The 23,612-nt window shown below is 46.6% G+C and overlaps 1 protein-coding gene across 6 annotated transcripts; it reads right to left on the bottom strand.

Annotated features, from left to right (window-relative positions):
* On the bottom strand, positions 1-23,612 carry ST6GALNAC6 (ST6 N-acetylgalactosaminide alpha-2,6-sialyltransferase 6). Of its 6 annotated transcripts, none has more exons than XM_083486028.1 (7): positions 23,360-23,612; positions 21,394-21,589; positions 15,664-15,728; positions 13,224-13,397; positions 8,916-9,313; positions 7,981-8,088; positions 1-7,828 (listed from the first exon to the last, which is right to left on the bottom strand). In XM_083486028.1, exons 3-7 carry the CDS (start codon positions 15,676-15,678, stop codon positions 7,639-7,641), a joined length of 885 nt encoding a protein of 294 aa, XP_083342154.1. In that variant the 5' UTR covers positions 15,679-15,728; positions 21,394-21,589; positions 23,360-23,612; the 3' UTR covers positions 1-7,638. The 6 variants fall into 6 exon arrangements, with proteins under 6 accessions (XP_083342154.1, XP_083342156.1, XP_083342158.1 ...); XM_083486030.1 differs by having other exon boundaries at positions 1-7,825; XM_083486032.1 differs by lacking the exon at positions 13,224-13,397 and having other exon boundaries at positions 23,360-23,611.

The raw sequence follows: 23,612 nt of genomic DNA, 5'->3' as shown, positions 1-23,612 counted from the left end.
AAAGATGTAGCAGTATTTATTTCCATACAAATCATTACAAAACTTCCACCCTTGCTGGTTTGATGTGCAGTTCTTTACTTGGCAGTCAGCACATGCGAGTCAAGATGCTTCTACAAACATTTAACCGGACCTGGCACAATAAATTTTGACCAAACTTAGCCAAAGGAAGAATGACTGAAAGAGTGCTGGCCAGTGTCAGATATCTCAGCCCACAGAGGTCCAAAGTGGAACTTCAAATCCAAACAAATGCCATCTTCATTGTGCAATGCATTTTAAAGGTCTATGTCCTTTATCACGTCCTGCCTATGGGCTTCCCACAGGCACCCGATAGATCACTGTGCAAAACAGATGCTTGACCCATCTTGGACTCATCCAGCAGGGCTCTTCTTTAGTCTTTCTACAGGAAGTCTTGTGGAGCCAATTGGCCATAAACTAATAGTGCTGTTCAAGCTTGAGGAAGAAAGACTTGGCCAAATGATTGTCCTGATTGTCCATGCTGATCGTGCTTCTTGTCTGCAAATGTAGTCAAAGCAGCAGGACTCTAAAATTATCCTGGTGTATGATTGTCAGTGAGAAGCCATTAGACACAACAGTCACTTATTTGGTCCTAGGGGAAGCTGCAAGTGTTTGCATTTTGCAGTTATTTCTTTGCTGCAGGCTTTTGCATTGTATGCAACTCTTCATCAAGCCAAGTGATATCTCCTAATGCAAAGCTTTGTGTGAATAGAAAGCCTGAATACTACTTTATCAACCCAAACAGGTGACCAATAGAAAAAAAGGAGAGAAGCACATCTGACTACCCAGGCAGTCTAAAAGAACCCCAAGACAAAAAAGTAGCTACTCTTTAGGGGAACTTGGGCCCCTAATTCTATGATGGTTCTGTAAGGCTAGGAAACAGTAATTCTATGATGGTTCTGTAAGGCTAGGAAACAGTTGTGTATACAACACAGAAGAGGCAGCAGCTTTTTGATAAACCATGGTGATTTGTACGTGCCTTAGATTTTAGAAATACGTGAATACATGGGACAATGGGATTAGCTACCAATCTTCTTGTTCTGTAACACTAAGCAGTGGGGAACCACCAGACAATGGGCCTAACATAACGCACCAGGCCTTCCCATTAAGCCACGCTCACCTGCCCTACGGCAGGCAGGGCCAGCCCACCTGTGAGGCAAAGTGAGATAACCACCTCAGGCGGCAGGATCCACAGGGGCAGATCTGGCCTCCCAGGAATGCATTGCCCGCTGCCACTGTGATGGCTGCAGCACACTCCTTGGCACTCTGCCTCTTTCTCAGCCTCCTTCTCCCTCAAATGCCACCTGCACAACAGCCTCTTGGCAAATAGGTGCTGCTGGTCTCCTCATCCTGAGGAAGGAAATGGTAGGAGTTGCCCTCTGGGGTCTCCTCCCACCAAGCGATTCAAAGTGCCCTCACCCCCACTCCCCCAGTAATGGCTTTTGATTCCCACTTTAGCTTTCAGGAAAGGAATTTGATTCCTCCCCACTTGTTCCAGATGTAGATCTTCACTCACCCCTTCTTCCCTGGTGGGTAGGACACCCATTTTGTGGTTCACCTCAGGTGCCAAAATGTCTTGGGCTGGCTCTGACAGCAGGTGTTAGACATGAAATCAAGAGGGGAATATGTAAATAGGTGGCGCTGTCAAAAGGGAGGGGGTTCAACAAAGGGACAGGCAAATCTGGTTTCTCACATTTCCCCATTTTTTTATATTCTCATTCCTCAGTTCAGCTCTGCACATTTCCACATCAGATTGCAATTCTGCCCCCCCCCCATCCTCACAGAAAAATCACCTGCATTTTAGCATGACTTCCTTGCAATATACAAGTTTTTGTACGCAGCTTCCCCTAACACAAATATGGTTTGTAAGCAATTTCCCCTAACAGAATGCATTTTTGTATGTTATACTTACTAAGATGCACTGGCGGAGGGGAGCGCACTGCCCCGGCACCACGATTCTGGTGGGGTGCTATTGCAGCTGCCCCCCCCCCGTGCTGGGTGCCACACCCCTGCAGGTGGCACGCCATGCCCCCAGGATGTGTGCCACCCCCTGCAGGCAGTGTGCCACACCCCCCAGGACGTGCGCCAGCCACGCCCCTGCCTGCTCTCCGCCACTGTTGCCGGAGAATGAAGCTCCGCCACTGCTAATATGTGCATTTCATTATAGAGTTTTCCCCAATATGCACATTTTACAAACATGATTTACTTTGAGAACTGCATTTCAAAATTCAGGGAAGCATGACTCAAAGGATGGGTGGCCTAAGAATGGAAGATCATCATTTCGATCTTATCTATCCTTCCAGAATTTGAGATCCAAGGACCTGTGCATCAATGTGGCATACAAACACACAAATCAGTGTCGTTGAATTACCCTGTGCGACCTCTCTTGATAGCTACTGCCACTTCCCAGCATTTGTAAATTGGCTTCGAAATGGGCAAAAGACAAAAACAAAAACCAGCGATAGCTTGCCTTCCTTCCCAGTACCCTTCAGCTATCAAGTAGCGTATAGTACTGGTACAATCTACAGCTGGGTAAAGATAGATGCTGAATCACACGAGAGCATTATTGCTTAAGGCAGGTTACAGGGTATGATAGTACCCTAAACAGAAACTGGTGAACAAGCCTATCTAGGATTTGCATTCAGCAATACAGTCGTACCTTGGAAGTCGAATGTGTTGCGACTCGAATGTTTTGGCTCCCAAACGCCGCAAACCTGGAAGTGAGTGTTTCGGTTTGCAAACGTTCTTTGGGTTCCGTGGGTTCCATTGGCTGCAGGAGCTTCCTGCAACCAATCGGAAGTTGCGCCTTGGTTCACCAATGTTAAACATCTCTCCAAAATGTATAATTTGTTGTTAGAATGGCATACAAAGGACGAACAAGTTAAATCTGTGGTGATTGATTGGGCAAGAGATGTTGGGCACAATATAATGTTGGAAGATTGGGAAAGGCTGTGGAAGAAAGGGGTTAAGTTTACTGCATGTACTGTATTGAAAGAAAATATTATGAAAATGTTGTATAGATAGTACTTAATCCCGGTGAAATTAGCAAAGATGTATCATACAAATGATAATTTATGCTGGAAATGTAAAGAAAAAGAAGGTACTTTCTATCATATGTGGTGGACGTGTCCTAAAGTGAAAGACTTCTGGGAAAAGATATATAACGAGTTGAAAAAAATGTTGAAAAAATACATTTATTAAAAAACCAGAAACCTTTCTACTTGGAATAATAGGACTGGAATTGCCAAAAAAGATGTTAGACTGTTTTTGTATGCCACTACAGCAGCAAGACTTTTATTAGCCAAAAATTGGAAATCACAAGAGATTCCAACAATAGAAGAATGGCAGATGAAGATGGTGGACTTTTTGGAGCTGGCTGACCTGACTGGAAGAATCCGCGACCAGAAAGAAGAGGAGACACAAGAGGATTGGAAGAACTTTAAAGAATATTTGGCTAAATATTGGAATATAAGATAAAGAGAAATGTATTGGAAGTAATAATTAGGCTTAGGGGTAGAATATGAATATGTTATTAATAAATATTAAGGATTAAAACATCAATAAAGGAGTAGAAATTAGTAAATGAAAGAAGTTTATATTATTAGACATATGAATTTGGAGAACTGCTAAATAGGTGATATAATGAAATTCAGTTAGAGGGGATTCAAGGAAGTTAGTTATCAATGTAATAAAATTAGGATTTGAAAGTTAAAATTCATTTTTGTGTGTTTTGTGTATTTTTGTGGTATTGTAATATTTTTCTTTTTTTCTTTTTCTTTTTTATGTGATAAGTGTGGAAATCAATATTAAAAAATGGGGGGGGGGGGTAGGAAGTTGCGCCTTGGTTTCCGAACATTTTGGAAGTTGAACGGACTTCTGGAATGGATTCCGTTTGACTTCCGAGGTACGAATCCATCTTCCTTTGCTCTCTCTGATCTGCTGTGTCATGTGGAAGAGCAGTATGTTGGAGGACAAGGGTTCCATCCTGAGCATCTCTATTTAGGTCTGATAGAGACTTCTGTCTGAAACCCTGAAGAGCCATTGCCACTGTGTGTGGACAATACTGAGCTGGACAGAGCAATCGTTGATTTCCTATGGGTAAGATGACTTTGCTACCCTTCCTCAATTTGTAAAAATATGAGATTGCAACGTTGCCCTCGCTGGGTGCACATGCTGCACGGACACCATGCATGTACAAACAAAAAGATATTGCTGTGTGATAAGGAGGTCATCAAGGTTATTGTTGGCTTTCTGATCAAAAGGTGGCAGCAGAGAAAAGCTGCCCCAGTCCAAACTCTGAGGAAACAACCTCTCTGCATGCCAAATACAAAAGAGACCAGCTAAGTGGGAAAGGTTGCTGCCACAGGATCTGCTTCTACACATGGGTGACTCAGAAGCACCAAATTGTTGCTGTCCAGCTTTAAACTAGAATTGGAATCACAACTGTGCTCCTAGGCTTCTGAAACCTAAACCACATCTTGTAGTCAATTGCGCAGTTCCCTTTCCCCCCAGTTCCAATTGTTGTGGAGATTTAAATTGGGAGGATTATGGGGTAGTGAAAGGATTAAATACCTTCAGTCCTCACTGCACCTTAGATTATAACCTTTCTTACCCCAGACAAATGGGAGGAGAGAAATTGTTATAAAGGCATTGATATTTGAAAAGGGAAAAGTTAAGATGATAGAGTTGATTCCTTGAGAGGAGAGGCATACCATTCAGAAGGGAATGGCTTGTGCAAATTGTATCCAGGCCATAACCAGCCAGTAATGCTACTGAGTACAGTGGTGCCTCGGGTTAAGTACTTAATTCATTCCGGAGGTCCGTACTTAACCTGAAACTGTTCTTAACCTGAAGCACCACTTTAGCTAATGGGGCCTCCTGCTGCCGCCGCGCCACCGGAGTCCAATTTCTGTTCTCATCCTGAAGCAAAGTTCTTAACCTGAAGCACTATTTCTGGGTTAGCGGAGTCTGTAACCTGAAGCATCTGTAACCCGAGGTACCACTGTAGTTGTGCAATGAATTATCTATACCTGGTGCAATTGCACAGCTGTTCCAGTGTGTTTTTTCAGGAGGTACTCAAGGGTAAGCAGCAACAGCACCACTTTCTGTTGTTGTTAAAATGTGTGGCATTCATTGTAACAACTTTATGGTGAGTACTGGGACCTATTTTTCTAGCTCATGGGCATAGCCAGGATTTTTGTGGGGGGGCAAGCTTTTGTTAGGGTGGGGGGAAGAACCTCAGATTTGTATTGATTTTTAATGACTGTGGGACTGCCCCCTGAACCCCCTTGGCTATATCCATGACTGAACTGTTCCACTGTGTTTTAAAAAGTTGGATTTTCTGAGCTCTGTGGGGGAAACAAAATGGGTGAAGCATGCTTTGATGGCACTGTGCAGATGCCCCATAAAAAGTGAGCAAACGAAGGGTAGCTATTCCACAATAAATTTCCTGTTGTGGAAGCAGCCCATATGTCCCCGTTGATTTCTGACACTTCTGATTTCCTGGTCCCTGGTCCTATTTTAGCTTTTGAATAAATGCTGTGGTGTGTGGTGGGGTAAAGGTAAAGGTAAAGGGACCCCTGACCATTAGGTCCAGTCGTGGCCGACTCTGGGGTGGCGGCGCTCATCTCGCTTTACTGGCTGAGGGAGCCGGCGTACAGCTTCTGGGTCATGTGGCCAGCATGACTAAGCCGCTTCCTGCAAACCAGAGCAGTGCACGGAAATGCCGTTTACCTTTATCTACTTGCACTTGGACGTGCTTTCGAACTGCTAGGTTGGCAGAAGCAGAGACCGAGCAACAGGAGCTCACCCCATCGCGGGGATTCGAACTGCCAACCTTCGGATCAGCAAGTCCTAGGTTCTGTGGTTTAACCCACAGCGCCACCCGCGTCCCATATGTGGAGGGATACTATTTTAAAAACTACAGTTGTGCACAATGGCTGGGCTACCACATGAGGGTTGTACCACCAGATGAAAAAATGAGTGTGGGGAGGAGTGTACAGTTTCTGGGACGGGGTAGTTGCAGAGTATGGATGCGAATGGGAAGGGATGAGATCAGTAGAGGCTGGTCCACCAGGGTGAAAGGGTAACTGCCCCATCAACCTCATGCCTGTCCTCAGCCAGACCCCATCTCCTTTCCTTCTTATCTACAGCTACCCAGAGGGTGGCTGCTCCATTCAGCTTCTTTCTCTCTAGGCTCTGTGTTGCCCTTGCAGAACTAGAATGAGTTGTCTCTGGCTGTCATTAGCTCTGGTTCCCCCTTCTGTTGGGCTCCCTGCCTTTTGCCCACCTGGGTGCCAGGCACCACTGGACTGAGCTGAGGCTACCTTTGCTCTCTCTCCATTTTACTTTCCTTCCTCTCAAAGGGCTGGGCTCAGGGGTGCCAACTTGAATAAAACAGGGGGGGCAGGTAAGCTCTGCCCTGCATAATTGATCACAAGATGTAGTGCACACAGACCATTTGAATGGCAATGCCAGCACCATCAAATGTTTTAAGGGAAGGCCGAAGAGACCTCGGCCCCTAGGAGTTGGCTCCTATGGCTGGGCTCATTTTGGCCAGCTGATGCAAGCTTAATAAAATCTAAACAAAACACAAACATGCTTCTTAAGTAAGCAGCAGGCTAATGACACATGGCTTGCCTCCCTCGAATAAAAACAAAATCTTTGATCTGTTCCACCCCATGCCAGTCTTCTTTCTGTCCCCTCTTGGGTCTATTTGCAAGATGTTCTGTTAGTAATGCAAATAGTTGGCGTAGGAAGGTGAGCTAGCAGGCTTGTGGGGGTGGGGGAAAGAGGAGCCATAGCAGGTACCTGTGGGTTTGCTAGGGTTGATTTTGGTTTCTCTCAATTTCTCATTATTTCCAGTCTCCAGTTCTCCACATTTCAACATTTGCCTTGCAATTGTTATTTTTTTGGTAAAAGTGAAAAGTCCCTATTAAAAAGTTAGCAGCATTTTAGTTCCCCTCCCAACCACCGCAACCACTTCTCCCTCCCACAAGGGAGTGCTGTCCTTGACCCTCTCAAAAAGGTAGCCCATCCCTGTTACAAAGGGCTAGGTAAAATTCATGGTCTGCCCACAGCTCTTAACCGTGACAGCTGAAAACCGAACCTCCATGTACGAAGGAAGTCTACCTCTGTATCCCCACTCCAAGCAGGAGGCAAAACAGAGCGGAGGGCTGCCACCTTCACACCCTTCCTTGCAGGCTTCTCGGAAGTACCTGGTTGGCAGATACAAGGTGCTGAGATCTCATCCTGATTCGACAGGGGTCGTTTTATGTGCTGATACAAGCCCTCCGGTGGGCTTTCAAACCATGGGCTTCCCTGGCAGCAGCAGGCTATGAGCTGTCATTAAGGGGGGGGGGAGCAGAGTCATCCAATGCATAATGCCCAAGGGCATTGTGGGAAATTTAAAACAGCAGCTGAGTGGCCTGGCAGCCTGGCACACGGAAGGCCTGGGGCTAGGAGCAACGTTGGCCCTTGAGCTATCTTCACACCGAGGGCATCCCTTTCCCTCCTCCTGTTGTGGAGAGGGCCGTGTGCCCCAGAAGCTCCTCCCCACTGCCCCGCAAGTCCATGGGTTTGGCACTTGTGTGGTTTCTCCTCCGCCCCACCCCACGGGGGGCTTCAGTCCCAATTCGGGTGGGAGAAGGTGATGTTGTAGAGACTCGCCCACTTGGCAAAGACCCGCTTCTCAGTGATGAACCGGTGGTGGTGTCCTTTCCGACTTTGCTCGTTGTGGATGTAGGTGGCACATTCATCCGGACCCTTCGGCTCATAGTAGTGGTAGGGCAACTTGTGGGGCGGAGGCTTCCTGCTGTTGGGAAGAGAACCGGAGATGGGGTGGGTGGGTTGGGGTTTGGTGAGCAGGGAGCGGTGCAGAGAAGCAGAGGCAGAGATTGAGGCAGCCCTGGGGCAACCCCCACCCCTTCGAAACTGACAAGGAGCATGCAGAGTGCAGGAACTTACATGCAGTAGTTGGGAGGGACCATCCCATAGACGTGGATCTTGTCACACAGCTCAACGCCAATCACCATGGTGAACCAGCCGGTGCTCAGCCATGACCGTGACGTCACTCTGCAAAAGCGGGGAGACACAAAAGGAGGGGGGTTTTCAAAGGAAAGGAAATCCAAACATAACCTGTGAGTGATTGATATAGATTAGATGCCGACCTGCAACAAAATGTTGCAGTGTGGAATTCTCCACGTTGAGGATTCCAATCACTCTATTCCATTTCACATCAATTTTTCATTCTGCACACCCCATACTCCACAGTCAGCCAGCATTCTTTTATCACTTAGCACACACTCAACCCTAATTTGGCTGGTTTTTTGTTTTTGTGGGAGGTGCCGCTGCGCCGCCGGAGCACGATTTCTGTTCTTATCCTGAGCAAAGTTCTTAACCTGAAGCACTATTTCTGGGTTAGCGGAGTGTGTAACCTGAAGCGTATGTAACCTGAAGTGTATGTAACCTGAGGTACCACTGTACTTGCACTTTGACGTGCTTTCGAACTGCTAGGTTGGCAGGAGCAGGGACCAAGCAACGGGAGCTCACCCCATTGTGGGGATTCGAACCACCAATCTTCTGATCGGCAAGTACTAGGCTCTGTGGTTTAACCCACAGTGCCACCTGCGTCCCACCCCCATACTTTAATTCATATCCCAATTAATCAATATCCTAGCATTTCTTCATTTCTAGGATTTAGCCCCCCCCCCACCTATTAACACCATTTTTCTTCTACTTCTGCAAATCTTGGGATTCTCCAGAACCTGTAGACACCTCCCTCTTGTAAGTTAAAAGGAAAAGATACAATCAACCTATCTTTCCTCCCTCCCCATAGCAGGGCTTGCCTGGAAGAGGAGCTGCAGAAACTATGCTGGAGGGACAATTGCAGGTGAATTTACCTGTCCTTCCCTGTCTCCTTTTTGAACAAGTCATCAAACTGTTTCATGCGCCTGGGGGAAGCTACGAAGGCCGTCATGTTAGGGAATGACATGCTGACGCGCTGGATGACCTTCAGCAAGCTTTTCTGCATCCTGACCGGTGGCCCCCAAAAGATTAAGATGGTGTCCGGAGTCTTGTTGACAAACTCCTGTGGTCTCTTCAGGACCCGGAAGATACTTGAATGGGCCACCACCCTGAAGGTCGTCTTGTTACCAACATCGGCTTCGTAGGCCGTCGTGGGAGCATCGTTCATGCGAATTGTACACTCCGACTGGTCAATTGCTGCCCCCAGCTTGCTCCCCAGCAGGTGACTGGAACTGGTGATGATCACGCATTGGCTGCAGTGATGATCCAAAGTCTGGGGGTGGAGGGATAAGAGTATTATTATTATTAAATTTTATTTATACCCCGCCCTCCCCAGCCAAGACCAGGCTCAGGGCGGCTAACCCCGGTATAAAAACAACGGATTGAAATACAACTTAAAAGCAAGATTAAAATACAACATTAAAATGCTGCCTCATTACAGTAGGAACTCAAATCAAAAACTTTGTTGGGGATGAAAACGTCAAATCTTCACCAAGGCCAACTATCCAGACTGGTCCTATGTGGGCCAGGAAAAAGCCAAGGAAGTCCCCAAATAGGCGTTCCATCACAGAAGGAGAAAGGAAAAGGGAAGAGGGGGAGGGGATCAAGTTGATTCCAAGCCAAAGGCCAGGCAGAACAACTCTGTCTTACAGGCCCTGTGGGAAGAAATCAGGTCCTGCAGAGCCCTGGTCTCATGAGGCAGAGCATTCCACCAGGCCGGAGCCAGTGTTGAAAAGGCCCTGGCTCTGGTTGAGGGTAATCTGACTTCCTTAGGGCCCGGGACCTCTAGGGTATTGCTGTTTATGGATCTTAAGGTCCTCCGTGGAGCATATCAGGAGAGGTGGTCCCATAAGTACGAGGGTCCTAGGCCGTGAAGGGCTTTAAAGGTCAAAACCAGCACCTTAAATCTGACCCTGTACTCCACCAGGAGCCAGTGCAGCTGGAAAAGCACTGGGTGAATATGCTCCCATGGCAGAGACCCCGTGAGGAGCCTCGCTGCAGTATTCTGCACCCGCTGGAGTTTCTGGGACAGCTTCAAGGGCAGCCCCGCGTAGAGCGAATTACAGTAGTCAAGCCTGGAGGTGACCATCGCATGGATCACTGTGGCCAGGTTGAGGCGGGAAAGATATGGAGAAAGTGGATAGAGAAAGGTTTTCCTCCCTCTCTCATAACACCAGAACTCAAGGACCTCCAATGAAGTTGAATGTTGGAAGATTCAGGACAGATAAAAGGAAGTCTTTCTTCACGCAGAGCATAGTTAAACTATGGAACTCCCTCCCACCAGAAGCATTGATGGCCAACAAATTAGATGGCTATCAAAGAAGATTAAAGAAATCCATGGAGGAGAAGGCTTTCAATGGTGACAGGTCATGATGGCGCTGCTCTACTTCCACAGTTCAAGGCAGCAGTGCTTTTGAATCCCAGTGGCTGCAAACCACATGAGGGGAGAGAGAGGTCGCCTGTGCTCGGATCCTGCTTGCTGCTTTCCCACAGGCATCTATCTATTCAGCTACTGTGAGAACAGGATGCTACACTTACGCTATTACGTCTATGTATGGAAGTGAGAGCTGGACCATAAAGAAGGCTGATCGCCGAAGAATGGATGCTTTTGAATTATGGTGCTGGAGGAGACTCTTGAGAGTCCCATGGGCTGCAAGAAGATCAAACTTCTCCATTCTTAAGGAAATCAGCCCTGAGTGCTCACTGGAAGGACAGATCCTGAAGCTGAGGCTCCAATACTTTGGCCACCTCATGAGAAGAGAAGACTCCCTGGGAAAGACCCTGATGTTGGGAAAGATGGAGGGCACAAGGAGAAGGGAACGACAGAGGAGGAGATGGTGGGACAGTGTTCTCGAAGCTACCAACATGAGTCTGACCAAACTGCGGGAGGCAGTGGAAGACAGGAGGGCCTGGCGTGCTCTGGTCCAGGGGGTCACGAAGAGTCGGACACGACTAAATGACTAAACAACAACCGTAACAGCAACCAACTCTGTTGCTTGATTTGTATGTCAGGTGGTACAGTCCTTCGTGCATTGTATAGATGCCATCTGGCACCAAAGATTGTGGGTGCACAATGAAGGGCTTCAACTTTACCCATCGACTTTGTGGGGGGCTCACAAATATATTGTTGGGGATGCCAAAGCACCCACGGCCCCCTGAAGTTGCTGCATTGTGTGGCACTTCGCACTGCTAGCAAAGGGGGGGGGGGATCATGTTTTCAGTGCTCCTCTATGTTAAAAACAACAACAAATTCATTGAACACAGAAAACTAGCACGTCAGGGGAAAGGACCTTTCTCCTTGATACGCTAGGGTTTTCTTATGTGCAGGCCGGCTGTTTTGTGTTTTTAGACAGAGTGTTCAAAAACATGCAGTTCTATCATCCAAAGCAAAACTGTTCAGAATTCAGCAGCCATCTATGGACCATGAGACCATGATGCAATCAAGCGTGGAATACTGTATACAAGTTCTGATAAAAAAAGGGTAAAGGACCGCCATGACTAAACCGCTTCTGGTGCAACAGAACACCGTGATGGAAGCCAGAACACAAGGGAAAATTCTGATATCCTGACCTCAAAAAGGATATTGCAGAACCGTAAGAGAACTATTATGAAGAAAGGGATTTTTCTTTGGGGGCAGGATTTGTGTGAGCCTTGGGAAATGGTGAGTAAAATGGGTTCTCATATTAGAAATATATGCAATTATGCATGGCATGGAACACACTGATAGAATCTTTTCTTCCTCTCTCTATTGGCAACCTCCAGGATCAAACAAGTTCTGAGAACCGTATACACATAACAACTGAGGATCATACTCCATTGTAGGAAATGGCCCTACTCCATGAAAGCTTATGCAATAATACAATTTGTCAAGTCTCCCAAGGTGCCACAAGCCTTCTTCTTTTTTCAGTTCTACGGTGGCAGGTTTTGAACCATTCTGCATAGCATTCGTGTTCTCCACAGTTTTTTTGACTTTTTGTGTTGTCATTTTTTTATTTTCTTACATTTCTTCATTTAATGTCTTCATTTAAAAACATTGCTTCATTTAAAAACATCTTCTCAAAGACTGCTAACAACATCTAAAGCCAATAAAATAAGACAATGTTGGTATTATCAAAGATGGAAATGGCAGATAAAACGTCTAAAACAGCTAACCTCTAAAACTCTATTTAAAAGAAAAAATCATCGAGAACAAATCAGCAGAAGCTGAGAATCAATTTCCCATACAGCTGCTTCAGAATCACTCCTCTGCCATTCTGCGGCTGCTTGTTACCAACAGCTGCCAAGATAATTCTTAAAGGCAAGATTTCTGAAATATACTCAGAGTCGAGAGTGGATTTCATGCTCTTTATTCAGCTCATTGTAGTGAGGAGGAATGAAAGTTTCCCCAAAGTATCTGCTTTATATACATTATTTACACAATGGGCTGCATGTGATTGGCTAATTCCGGAATTCGCCTGTAGGCCAATCAGGTTGTGGATTTACTTCCACCTGGAGCTGGATTGGGTGGCTCCTGTGGACCAATCAGACTGCTGCATTGTTCTAGGACCAATCTGACTGCTGCATTTTGGATCCCATTCAACTCAGTACATAACAATTTTATTACCCATCATTCCATCCTTCTGGTTTATAGAACCAGGCTACAGTGGCTGGTGACGTGCCAGAAATTATTTCTCAAGATCCCTCCCCGCCCACTCCCCTTTCCAGGACCACCAATGATTAATCTACTGCCACAAAGCCCACTGGGAGACCTTGGGCCAGTAACTCAGCCTAACCGACCTCACAGGGTTGCTTTGGGGATAAAAAGGGGCTGGGGGAGTGTCTATAGCATGCCTTGAGGTGTTTTGGAGAATGTAATTTTTTGTGATGTAAATGTAATAATAAACAGAGGTAGGGAACCTTTTTCAGTCTGAGGGCTACACTCCCTTCTGGGCAGCCGCTCAACAGACACATGTCAGTGGTGGGCAGGACCAGAGGCAAAAGTGGGAGGGGCGATGAATGTAAATTTTATCTTAGTTCCTTACACAGTCCTTTTTCTCCCAAGAGTTCAAGGACACTTTCTAGTTAGGCAGGAAACACCTGAGTTGCAGCAGAGCCAGTGAGGGCGTGAGATCTGGGGAGATCTGAGATTCCCTCTCTGTGACCTGCAAAACAACGGCAGCTGAAAGTTCACGCGCTTCCCATACCTTGTTTCCAGAGACTGGCAGGTACCCGTTCTTCACCCCCCATTTTTTGAGGCTGGAAGGCAACGGGGGCTTCACTTTCACCGCAGTGTAGTGGAAGACTTCGCTCCTGCCATTGTAGATGATCAGCAGCATGACCAGGCCAAACAGAACCACAAAGACAACTGCGCGCTGGCCCTGCAGACACAAAGAGCGGACGAGGGGGCAAATGGTCAGAAGAGCCAGGTTGCTCTCCAGGGCATCTGTTCACACGGGGCACCTTTCTAGCTTGGCAGCAGCCTGCGTAAAAAAGGATTTGGGGACAGTAGTTGTTTGTAAGCAGAGCAGGAGCCAAGAGTCTGGCGTGGCAGCAAAATTTACAGGTTCCAAGTCATGGGAAGCGGGAGATCTGCTTGATCCTGGGTGCAGAGGGTCCAGGATACATCCACTCAGGGGCGGCCTGTCCCACTTCACCACCTGAGGTAAAACAAGAAAGTGCTTCTTCCCCACAAGGCTGCCCCCTGAAGCCTTGTGAATTGGGGTTGAGCAGCAGCAGCGGCAGCAAGGGTAGCTGCTTCAATCTACCTCATGGGTGGGCCATGCCTGAATTCACTGTTAATGCACAATTATTGCGTCTGTGAAGAGCCCTGCTGGATCAGGCCAAAGGGCCCATCTACTCCAGCATCCTGCTCTTACAGTGGCCAGTCAGCAGCCCTACAGGACCTGAGCACAAGTGCATTCTCCCATCTGTGATCCCCATCAATTAGTATTCAGTGGAGGGAGAATGTAGCCATCACAGCTAGTGACCAGTGATAGCCTTATCCTCCATAAAATGATCACAGAATTCACCCACCCACCCACCTCCAAAAGACAAGCTGCACACCAGTCTGGAGGGGGCCAGACATTTCCCCCTTCCCTCTCCCATCCTACTAGAGCAACTTTCATCAACCGGTTTTGGACCACAGCTCTCAGCAAGCACAAATTTATGCAAAGCTTGCTTTTGGAAAACAAACAAACTTAAGTGCTTCTTGATTGCCTTTTGTGAGTAAATTATTTAGTGTTGTGATCCTGGGGAAATCTGAATAAGGAACTAATGGAACTGCTGGGCAGGGAGAGAGGGGGGTGAACAGTGGGTGTGGGGATGAACAGCCGCAAGAGAATAAACAGATTGAACTGTGCAGCAAACCCAGAGAACCAGAAGTTCTTTATGTGGCTCTTAACATTTAACGTTCATTTACCCTTGCAATGAGAAGCAGCAGCTTTTGCATAGCTGTCTATGCAGCATGCCCATAGGAAGGCACTATGAATTCCTGGCTTGGTGCAGGAAGCATGCCACTGCCAAAGCAATTCCCAAAGTTTGTGCAGAAGCTAAATGTGCCCATCCAGGCCTCTCTATATGGTCCTTGAACCTCTCCCTAGGCCACACACTTTCCCAAGCCATGGCTATCACTGGCCCTGCTACATAGCCCAGGTGCTTTTGCCTGTATGGAATGTGTTCCCTTAACACTAATAAAGCTTTTGCTTATCTGGAGGGAGGGAGACGAGGGGCATGTGAATGTGTATATCATGGGTAGGCAAACTAAGGCCCAGGGGCCGGGTCTGGCCCAATCGCCTTCTAAATCCAGCCCGTGGACGGTCCGGGAATCAGCGTGTTTTTACATGAGTAGAATGTGTGCTTTTATTTAAAATACATCTCTGGGTTATTTGTGGGGCATAGGAATTCATTAATCCCCCCCCTCCAAAATATAGTCCGTCCCCCCCACAAGGTATGAGGGACAGTGGACCAGCCCCCTGCTGAAAACGTTTGCTGACCCCTGGTGTATATGAAAGCCTACAGGAGAAAGATATTCTTTATGTTCTTTCCTTTCCTCATTTTTGCCTCTGGTACAGTCCTGGAAACCAAGCCTCATCAACGGTTGAGGGAGCTGGGCATGTTTAACTTGGAAAAGAGGAGACTGAGAGGAAATGGTGATACCCATCTTCCCATATCTCAAGGGCTGTCGCATGGAGGAGAGAGCAAGCTTGTTTTCTCCTGCTCTGGAGGGTAGGACTCAAACCAGTGGATTCCAGTTACAAGAAAGGAGATTCCAGCTGAACATCAGGAAGAGCTTTCTGATGATAAGAGCTGTTTGACAGTGGAACAAACTCCCACAAGAGGCGGTGGACTCCCCTTCCTTGGAGGTTTTGAAGCAGAGGTTTGATGGCCACCTGTCATGTATGATCTGCGTGAGATTCCATCATTGCAGGGGGTTGGAGTAGTTGGACCAGCTCTACAGTTCTATGATTCTATGTGGCACTTGGAAACTCTTTTTGCAGAAGGGAATGAGGCCGTACAGGCTGAAAAATATTCCCTGCCGCTGGTGCAGTACAGCAATGCAACATTCATATTCACAGATCAATAGTATGAGGAAGAAACAGATTTCTCCCGAGACTGCAGGGGGCAGGAGTGGGGTAGGGGGCTCACCTTGTCGTTTTTCATGTCGCCGTCCTGGCCTTAGGTTGGAGCCTCGTTCAGCGTAACTTGGATGCCTGCAATATAGTCAAAAGGACAGGGCGACATTTGTGGTTTCTGGATGAAAAAGAAGGGGCTTTTACTAGCATACAAGGTGTTCCACCACCCAGGGGTAGGGGTCACTTCAATGCGAAGGAGAGTGGGACATGGTCTATTTTGCGCCTGGGCTAAGCACTGGAAAATTGCAATGTACTAATAAGGAAGCTGGGATGCGGGTGGCGCTGTGGTCTAAACCTGCCTATAACATTAGCCAGGATTCCGCACAGGTGGGGTTGGTGGAGGGTCTTTCCCCCAGGTACATCAAATTGTGGGACCTCATCCCCAGGAGCCAAATGTGGCCTTCCATGGGTCTCCACCTGGCCCTTGGAGCTCTCCCAAGCCCATACTCCTCCTCAGTTGGGTCTCTTGTGCCCATACTTCATCTCTCACCAGCCCTGTTTTGCACTGTGCCTGGGTGTTTTTGGCAGGCTGAAATGTAGAAGTTTAAAGAATATTTGAAAAAATATTTTAATATTTAAATCTTAGAATAGCTTCGGAAGTGGATACTGGCTGTAGGGTTAGAAGTAGAAGATAGTGTATTTTAAAATAGTATTATTTGTAAGTGATAAAATGTGAAGATTATTATGGTAAAAGTGTGATAGAGGGACGTGGGTGGCGCTGTGGGTTAAACCACAGAGCCTAGGACTTGCCGATCAGAAGGTCAGCGGTTCGAATCCCTGCCACGGGGTGAGGGCCCGTTGCTTGGTCCCTGCTCCTGCCAACCTAGCAGTTCGAAAGCATGTCAAAGTGAAAGTAGATAAATAGGTACCACTCTGGCGGGAAGGTAAACGGCGTTTCCGTGCGCTGCTCTGGTTCGCCAGAAGCGGATTAGTCATGCTGGGCACATGACCCGGAAGCTGTACACCGGCTCCCTCGGCCAGTAAAGCGAGATGAGCGCCGCAACCCCAGAGTCAGTCACGACTGGACCTAATGGTCAGGGGTCCCTTTACCTTTTAAGTGTGATAAAAAATGGTTAAAAATTATGATATATAAAACTGCTAAAGATGAGGTAAAATGAAAATCAGATGGGGGGACTTCTAACAATGTTTAGAAAAAATAAGGATAAGACAAGAATTTGTTTGTATTGTTTCTGTTTGTATTGTTTATTTGTGTTATAAAATGAACAAAAAAATGGGGGGGGGGGAAATGAAATGTGTCTCTCGCAAACCTGGAGGAGGGCCGAGAGAGGTATGCAAGTGTCTGCAGAAGCTAACTAGCTGCACCAAGGTTGTGTTTCAATTCATTTTAATTATTATTTTTTTGGAAAGTACTTAAGATCACCCCCCCCCCAGATAAACTTTCTCTCTTTCTTGCTTCCCAAGAACAATGTGGCAGCTGGCATCTCTTCTTAACTGTCACGTGTCCTGGATATTTAAATGCTTTTTTTTTAAGCCCTAGTTTTCTCTTGCACTGCACTCAGAGTGATCAGGGAAATGCTCTAATTGACAAGGGAGGGGGGAGCGGGGAGGGGGGGAGAGGCAGGAAACCAGCAGGGTCTATAAACAACACGCAGGAAAAGCAGCAGTGAATGGAAAATCTAGGCCTGACCTTAACGCACTGGACTGGGTCCTCCAAACAGGCCCAGGGATAGGACTGCTACGCATGATTAACTTGGGTAAACTGATTTCCTCGTGGGTTAAATGTCAGAGAATCAGGCACGTCCGGAATGGAACATAGGAAACTGCCTTTATACTGAATATTATGAATTTTCAACTAAGGGAAGGGCCATAGCTCAGTGATAAGAACACCTGCTTGGCATGCAGAAGGTTAGGGCTGGGAGAAAAATCCTGCCTGAAACTCTGGAAGGTCACTGCCAGGTCACGTTGCTGAGCAGGGATGACTGACAAATGCTAGTCTAGGTTCAAGCAAAAAGTTATCACAGCCATGGTTTTAAGGTTTTTGGGCATGGTACCAAACCCTCTTCATTTCACTACCATGTAGATCACAACAGATCACTTGGACTATTTCTATTTATTTGTTAATTCTAAGTACTTTTACCTTTTTAGTCCTAAAGGTAAAGGGACCCCTGACCATTAGGTCCAGTTGTGACCCACTCTTGGGTTGCGGCGCTCATCTCGCTTTATTGGCCGAGGGAGCCGGCGTACAGCTTCCAGGTCATGAGGCCAGCATGACTAAGCCACTTCTGGCGAACCAGAGCAGTGCAAGGAAACGCCGTTTACCTTCCCGCTGGAATGGTACCTATTTATCTACTTGCACTTTGACGTGCTTTCGAACTGCTAGGTTGGCAGGAGCAGGGGCAGAGCAACGGGAGCTCACCCTGTTGCGGGGATTCGAACTGCCAACCTTCTAATCAGCAAGTCCTGGGCTCTGTGGTTTAACCCACAGCGCCACCCGCATCCCTAAGGGGCCCCAAAACAGAGAACTTTTTTTTAAAAAGGCTGTAACATTAAAGAGAGATGGCTAAAACTCTCCCTATAGAAGAACATACAGCCTTATCCCCTAATACCTTGGCACTGCTGCTCACTCCGCCCAAGCACCAGCTATCTCCCTCTGCCTAATGGTAGGGCCGTCCTTTGGGGAAGGATTATGGCTCAGAGCATTTGCCTTACATGCAAAAGGTCCCAAGCGCAATCTCTAGTGTTTCCAGGTAGGGCTGTGGGAAAACCCTTCCTGAAACCCCTGTTTTGCCGTTTTTGAAACATATATGAACCAAAACACAGCCATCCTTCAAAATTCAACATACAAACCCTCCCACTAAAATGCATTATATTAGAGGAAATTTGCTTTGCAAAAATTTGCATGTTCTATAAAACTACATGCATGCGTATTAGGAGGAATTCTCCTTTGCATCAAGAAAAATCTGCAAATGTGGATAACTGATGTTAAGACCAGAAAAATGAGAATCTGAAGAATGTGAGTTTTGCCCACCCCAGTCTGTAGAAGGATTTTTTTCCTCCTTTAGGAGCATGCCATTTTAAGCACAATAAAAGGCTTGTTTTCAGTGTTCTTTAGCAATCTGGTTAGAAGAATTTTAACAATGTGTGGGTGTTAAAATGAAATCCCAGCATCCTGTGCTTGGGATGGAACATTCTGGGCTGCACAGCAGTGCTTTAACGCCAACATTTTACATAGAGACTGTCATCCATTGCTCTCTTAAGTGGGAATAAACCCCAGTGATCTCGGTTGGGCTCTGTAAAACATGCATGTAATTGATTCTTAGAGCAGAGCTTCCAAGTGGAGCAGAGCTCCCTTCTCTCAAATGTCCTACTGGGGAGTTTCTCCACCTCTTCCTGACCTACCCATCCCGCTGCCAACATCCAGAAAGAGGCTTTAATGAGCAAGGATGATTAGGTTTATGCCTGGGCTGCTTTGAAAATAAAATAAAACCTTAAGTATCCATACTTGCCCTTTGTGAGTTAATTATTTAGTGTATGGATCCTAGGGAAATCTGACTCAGGAACTCATGGAATGGTGGGGAGTAGGAGTAGAAGAAGTACATTATTAAGTTGGGTGGGAGTGCAACTGAAAAGCCACAAGAGCCCAAGATGTGTGTCAAACCGGAGAACGCTTTGAACAATGAGCAGCGGCAACTTTTGCCTAGCTAGGTAGCACTCCCATGTGGGGGCACAGTAGCCAAAACAGCACCCATGAAGGGGGCGGGGGGGGCGGCGGGTGTCAGCAGACTTGCATATCCTGCTTAATAATTTGGAAAATCAATAAAAATAATATATACACTGCTTAATCATTGGAATTTCTAAGCTGTGTACATAAAAATAAACAATACAGAGAATAATACAAAGGGGAGGGCTTATTGGTTTGCTTTGTTTTTATTATGTATTATGTATTTTGTGTTTTTATTATGTATTTTCATGTTGTGAACAAATTAAATAAATGAATTTTTAAACCCTAGAAAATAAAACAGTTAAAAGCTCATTATAAAACTGAACATAAACATGAAACTATCTTAAAATGTTTGATGGAATAAGAAAGCCATGCACCAGAAGGTCAGTAAAAGTGGGTGGGTGGGTGGGTGGGTGCCTGTGTAATCTCAATTGGGAGGGAGTTTCACAGGCTTGCTTTCACAGCACTGAATGCATGTGTTTCAGTGCTTACGAGCTGTGCGTCTGAACCAGAGAGTCTTCCAAAAGTCTCAGTGATCAGGCAGGGATATAAGAGGTAGCCCTGAGACTTACTAAAGTAAAGTAAAATGGAGGGAGAGAACACTCAAAACAACCAAATGAACACTGAGCATACCCAGTCGCCACAGAATATTGAAAGCTGGGGAGGGATGGGAAATTGGTGAAGAAGCAGCTAACATGGTGTGCTGTAGGTGTTGTTGTACTCCAACTCCTATCAGCCCCAACCAGTGTAGCCAATGGTAGGTAGAGGGAAAAGGTTAAGATCCCCTGGACGGTTAAGTCCAGCCTAGTTCGGCTCTTGGGTTGCGGCACTCAACTCGCTTCAGGCCAAGGGAGCCGGCATTTGTCCACAGACAGCTTTCTGGGTCATGTGGCCAGCATGACTAATCTGCTTCTGGCACAACAAACCCCGTGATGGAAACCAGAGCACACGGAAACGGCATTTACCTTCCCACCGCAGTGGTGCCTATTAATCTACTTGTACTGGCGTGCTTCTGAACTGCTAGGTTGGCAGGAGCTGGGACAGAGCATCAGGAGCTCACCCTGTCCCAGGGATTTAAACAGCAAACCTTCTGACTGGCAAGCCCAAAAGGCTGTGGTTTAAACTACAGCACTCAGTGGTTTAGACCACAGTGGGGAGGGGGATTACATTTTGTGGTTGCCCTCAGGTGCCAGAATGTCTTGGACAGGCCCTGATCATAGGCAACCAAACAGATTATTGATTACCTGAAGAGGCCAGAGACCATCTTGGCTGGGAGCCCCAAAAGACCTGCTCCCCATCCCCCACTTGCTGGCCTTTCCCACCTGTGAGGGTGGGACCCTGACTGACTCCAGCTGCAAAAGCTGAGGCTGATAAACAGACATTTAGAATGGAGAGTATTGGGGTTTTTTTTGGGGGGGGGGTTATTGCTGCTGTTGATATTAATTTTTTCTATCTCTGTTTTAAGATCTAATTATGTGGAAATCAATCAGTTTGGTTGTGTATTTTTGAGGTGTTTTATTTCTTGTTTGTGACTACTTTTGGTTTTGTTTGGAATTCTGTAATTTGTTATGTCATAAGCTTCCTTGAGCATGGTTTGAACTCTGAAAAGGTGGTATACATATAAATCGATGTCTGTAGTGTGTATGTGCAAGGCCAATGACAGCCAGAGCCAACTCATTCTTTATCTCCATGTTCCTTCTCCCTGCTGAGTTCTAGAAGGGGCAGCACTGAGACTAAGGAGGAGGAAGATGGCAGGCAGGGCGACCCCCTGGACTGGATTTAGGCAAGAAGGCGGGGGGGGGCAGGGTCTGGCTGGTGGCAGGCTGAGGTTGGTGGGGGTGTAGATTTACTCTACATCTTTGCCCCACTCCCAGTATTGATTATGCCATTGTCTATTTTAGCAGACATTAAATATACTGCATGCCGCCTTCAGAACTTCAGCTGGGTACAAATGTTTTAAAACAAGCAGATAAATAAGTGCTGTTTGGGCATTTGGGGCTGTGCCTGACTTAAGCTCTAACAGACCATATTAAAAATCCAGGTCAGTGTCTCCCTCCTTACCAAGGCAGGATGTCTCACATGAACAAGGTCGGGAGCGTGGTTGGGGGGGTCTTCTACTTCGTGGGGAGCCATGAGGTGCTGCCAGCCCCAGTTGCCAGACCATCCTTCCATGATGCAGCCCGTGCACTTGATCCTTTTATTCAAGCATCACAACAAGACGACAGGCACACAGGCCAGCAGCCCTGCTCCCAGAGGCCTGCAAAAGCAAAGGGTGTTTAAAAATAAAATAAAATAAAGCAGATGGGCTGGCTTTTCAAACATGTTTGCTGGTGAGGAATCAAATCGAAAGCAGCCTCAGACCCGCATGGGCCAATCTGCTGGTTGGAGTCAAAGGCTTTCTCTCTAGCTAAACTTGAACAAAGCACATGATGCCAGGTGGCGGAAGGCCAAGTTTGGAATCATTCCCTGCCCCAAGGCAACAGTTTTTTTCCAAACAGCTGCTTTCATTAGGGCAGGCACCACCAACCTTGGTTGGCAAAGGCTGCATTAGGGATAAAATAAAATAAAGCTGAGTTATGTCAGCTTTATCCCACAGCACAAACACACAAAATGCAAAAGTGACTCAAAGTGAGGATCCAGTGCTGGCTCAGCACATCTTGACCAACCACATAGGAGGGCCGTCTTCACACCATGCATTTAATGCGCAGTTCCCCCCCACTCCCCATTAATCCTTGGGACTGTGGTTTGCTGCTGTGAGAGCTACAATTCCCAGCACCCTTAACAAATCACAGTCTTCATAATTATTTGGGGAGTGGGGGAATGTGCTTTACATGTATGGGCGTATATGTAGTTAATGCAACATCTGCCAACCAGAGAGAGATTTTGGATTGTGCAATACAATCACAATCTGACATCTTGTTCCCTGTATATTTTATAACTTGCACTGCCTTGCAAAATTTTGTGTGAAAGTGCAGTGCACAATGATGCAAATAAGTAAAAAATATATTCTTAGGAGTGGCCGGGGGGGGGGGGAATGCAAGGAAGTTAATCAAAGAAAGCTGAGCAGTTATGCTTCACTGACCCAAGTAAATCCTTCCATCCCATACTGGAGAGTGTACAGACAAGAAACTTTACAAGTAAGACATCCCCCCACCCGCTAAAAAGACACTCCACTCTGCCTTCTGTGCTCCTTTACTTGTATGTCAGGAAGGGCCGTAGCTCAGCGGAAGAGCGTCTGCCTGGCATGTAGATGGTCCCAGATTCAATCTCAAGGGTCTCCAGGCAGGGTTCAGTGAGACCCCCGTCCAAATTCCTGGAGAGCCACTACTAGCTGTACTGTAAACAATGCTGAGTGCACTGACTCAGTTTTTGCAGCTTCCTCTTTTCATTTACCCCTTCCTTCTGCATTGCTATACTCCATATATATATATATATATATATATATGGAGTCTTCTTAGCTAGAAATATCACCACTCTGTTATATGAATGCACTTCTCTCATACACACACACACATATATGAGAGAAGTGCAATTCATATAACAGATATATATATATATATATATATATATATATATATATATATATATATATATTCTCTCTCTCTCTCTCTCTCTCTCTCTCTCTCTCTATATATATATATATATATATATGATACACACAACCACCCTGCCCCCCAAAACCCACCATCCTTCTCTTTAAACCTACCCTTATCCTTTGGAGATTTGTCAAATAAATCGTTAGCATGCACATGCATAAAAAGCTTAGCCAAGTGTAACGGATGGTACTGACAAGACCTTTACCCAAACAAATATTTAACAATGCGTTTCCATGGGAGGCCTGTTTGTTGTCAAACTCAGCAGCCTGCTGTCAGGCAACCAAACCTACGAAGCAGATCTAGGGGCAACCAGAGAGAAACCAGCGTTATATCTTAAGGTTTCTAGACACTGGCAGCTTCTCCACCTCCCCGCCCCCCCCCCGCCTCTACCCCACAAAACAAAAAAACCCCCCAAAAGCCATGCATGCCACCTTCTTGATCTTCCGGTGCGCCCTCGATCCAATTCTAGATTTCACCAGGAAAGGATCTCTCCTCTGGGCTGGTACCAGCTTCACTTGCACACATCCCACCACCAGAAGCTGCTGCTAAACCTCTGGGATCCAGACGAAAAGATGACTCTCTTGGATTTTGCAAGCCTCTGGGTCCTAGCACGTCTCGCTTTCTCCCGTCTGCATTCATGCTCCGAGCAGCAAATCAGGGGCACCCTTTCCCCCCTCCTCCTCC

Source organism: Podarcis liolepis (assembly GCF_965112155.1).
Source record: "Podarcis liolepis genome assembly, chromosome: Z".
Lineage (NCBI taxonomy): Eukaryota > Metazoa > Chordata > Lepidosauria > Squamata > Lacertidae > Podarcis > Podarcis liolepis.
Note: the sequence above shows the minus strand (reverse complement) of the source record. Positions and strands in the feature narration are given on the sequence as shown.

Coding starts and splice junctions, on each gene's coding strand:
- ST6GALNAC6 (XM_083486028.1), bottom strand. Junction 9,314..13,223: donor TGCCAGTCTCTGGAAACAAG/GTATGGGAAGCG, acceptor CTCCACCCCCAG/ACTTTGGATCATCACTGCAG. Junction 7,829..7,980: donor GTCCCTCCCAACTACTGCAT/GTAAGTTCCTGC, acceptor TCTTCCCAACAG/CAGGAAGCCTCCGCCCCACA.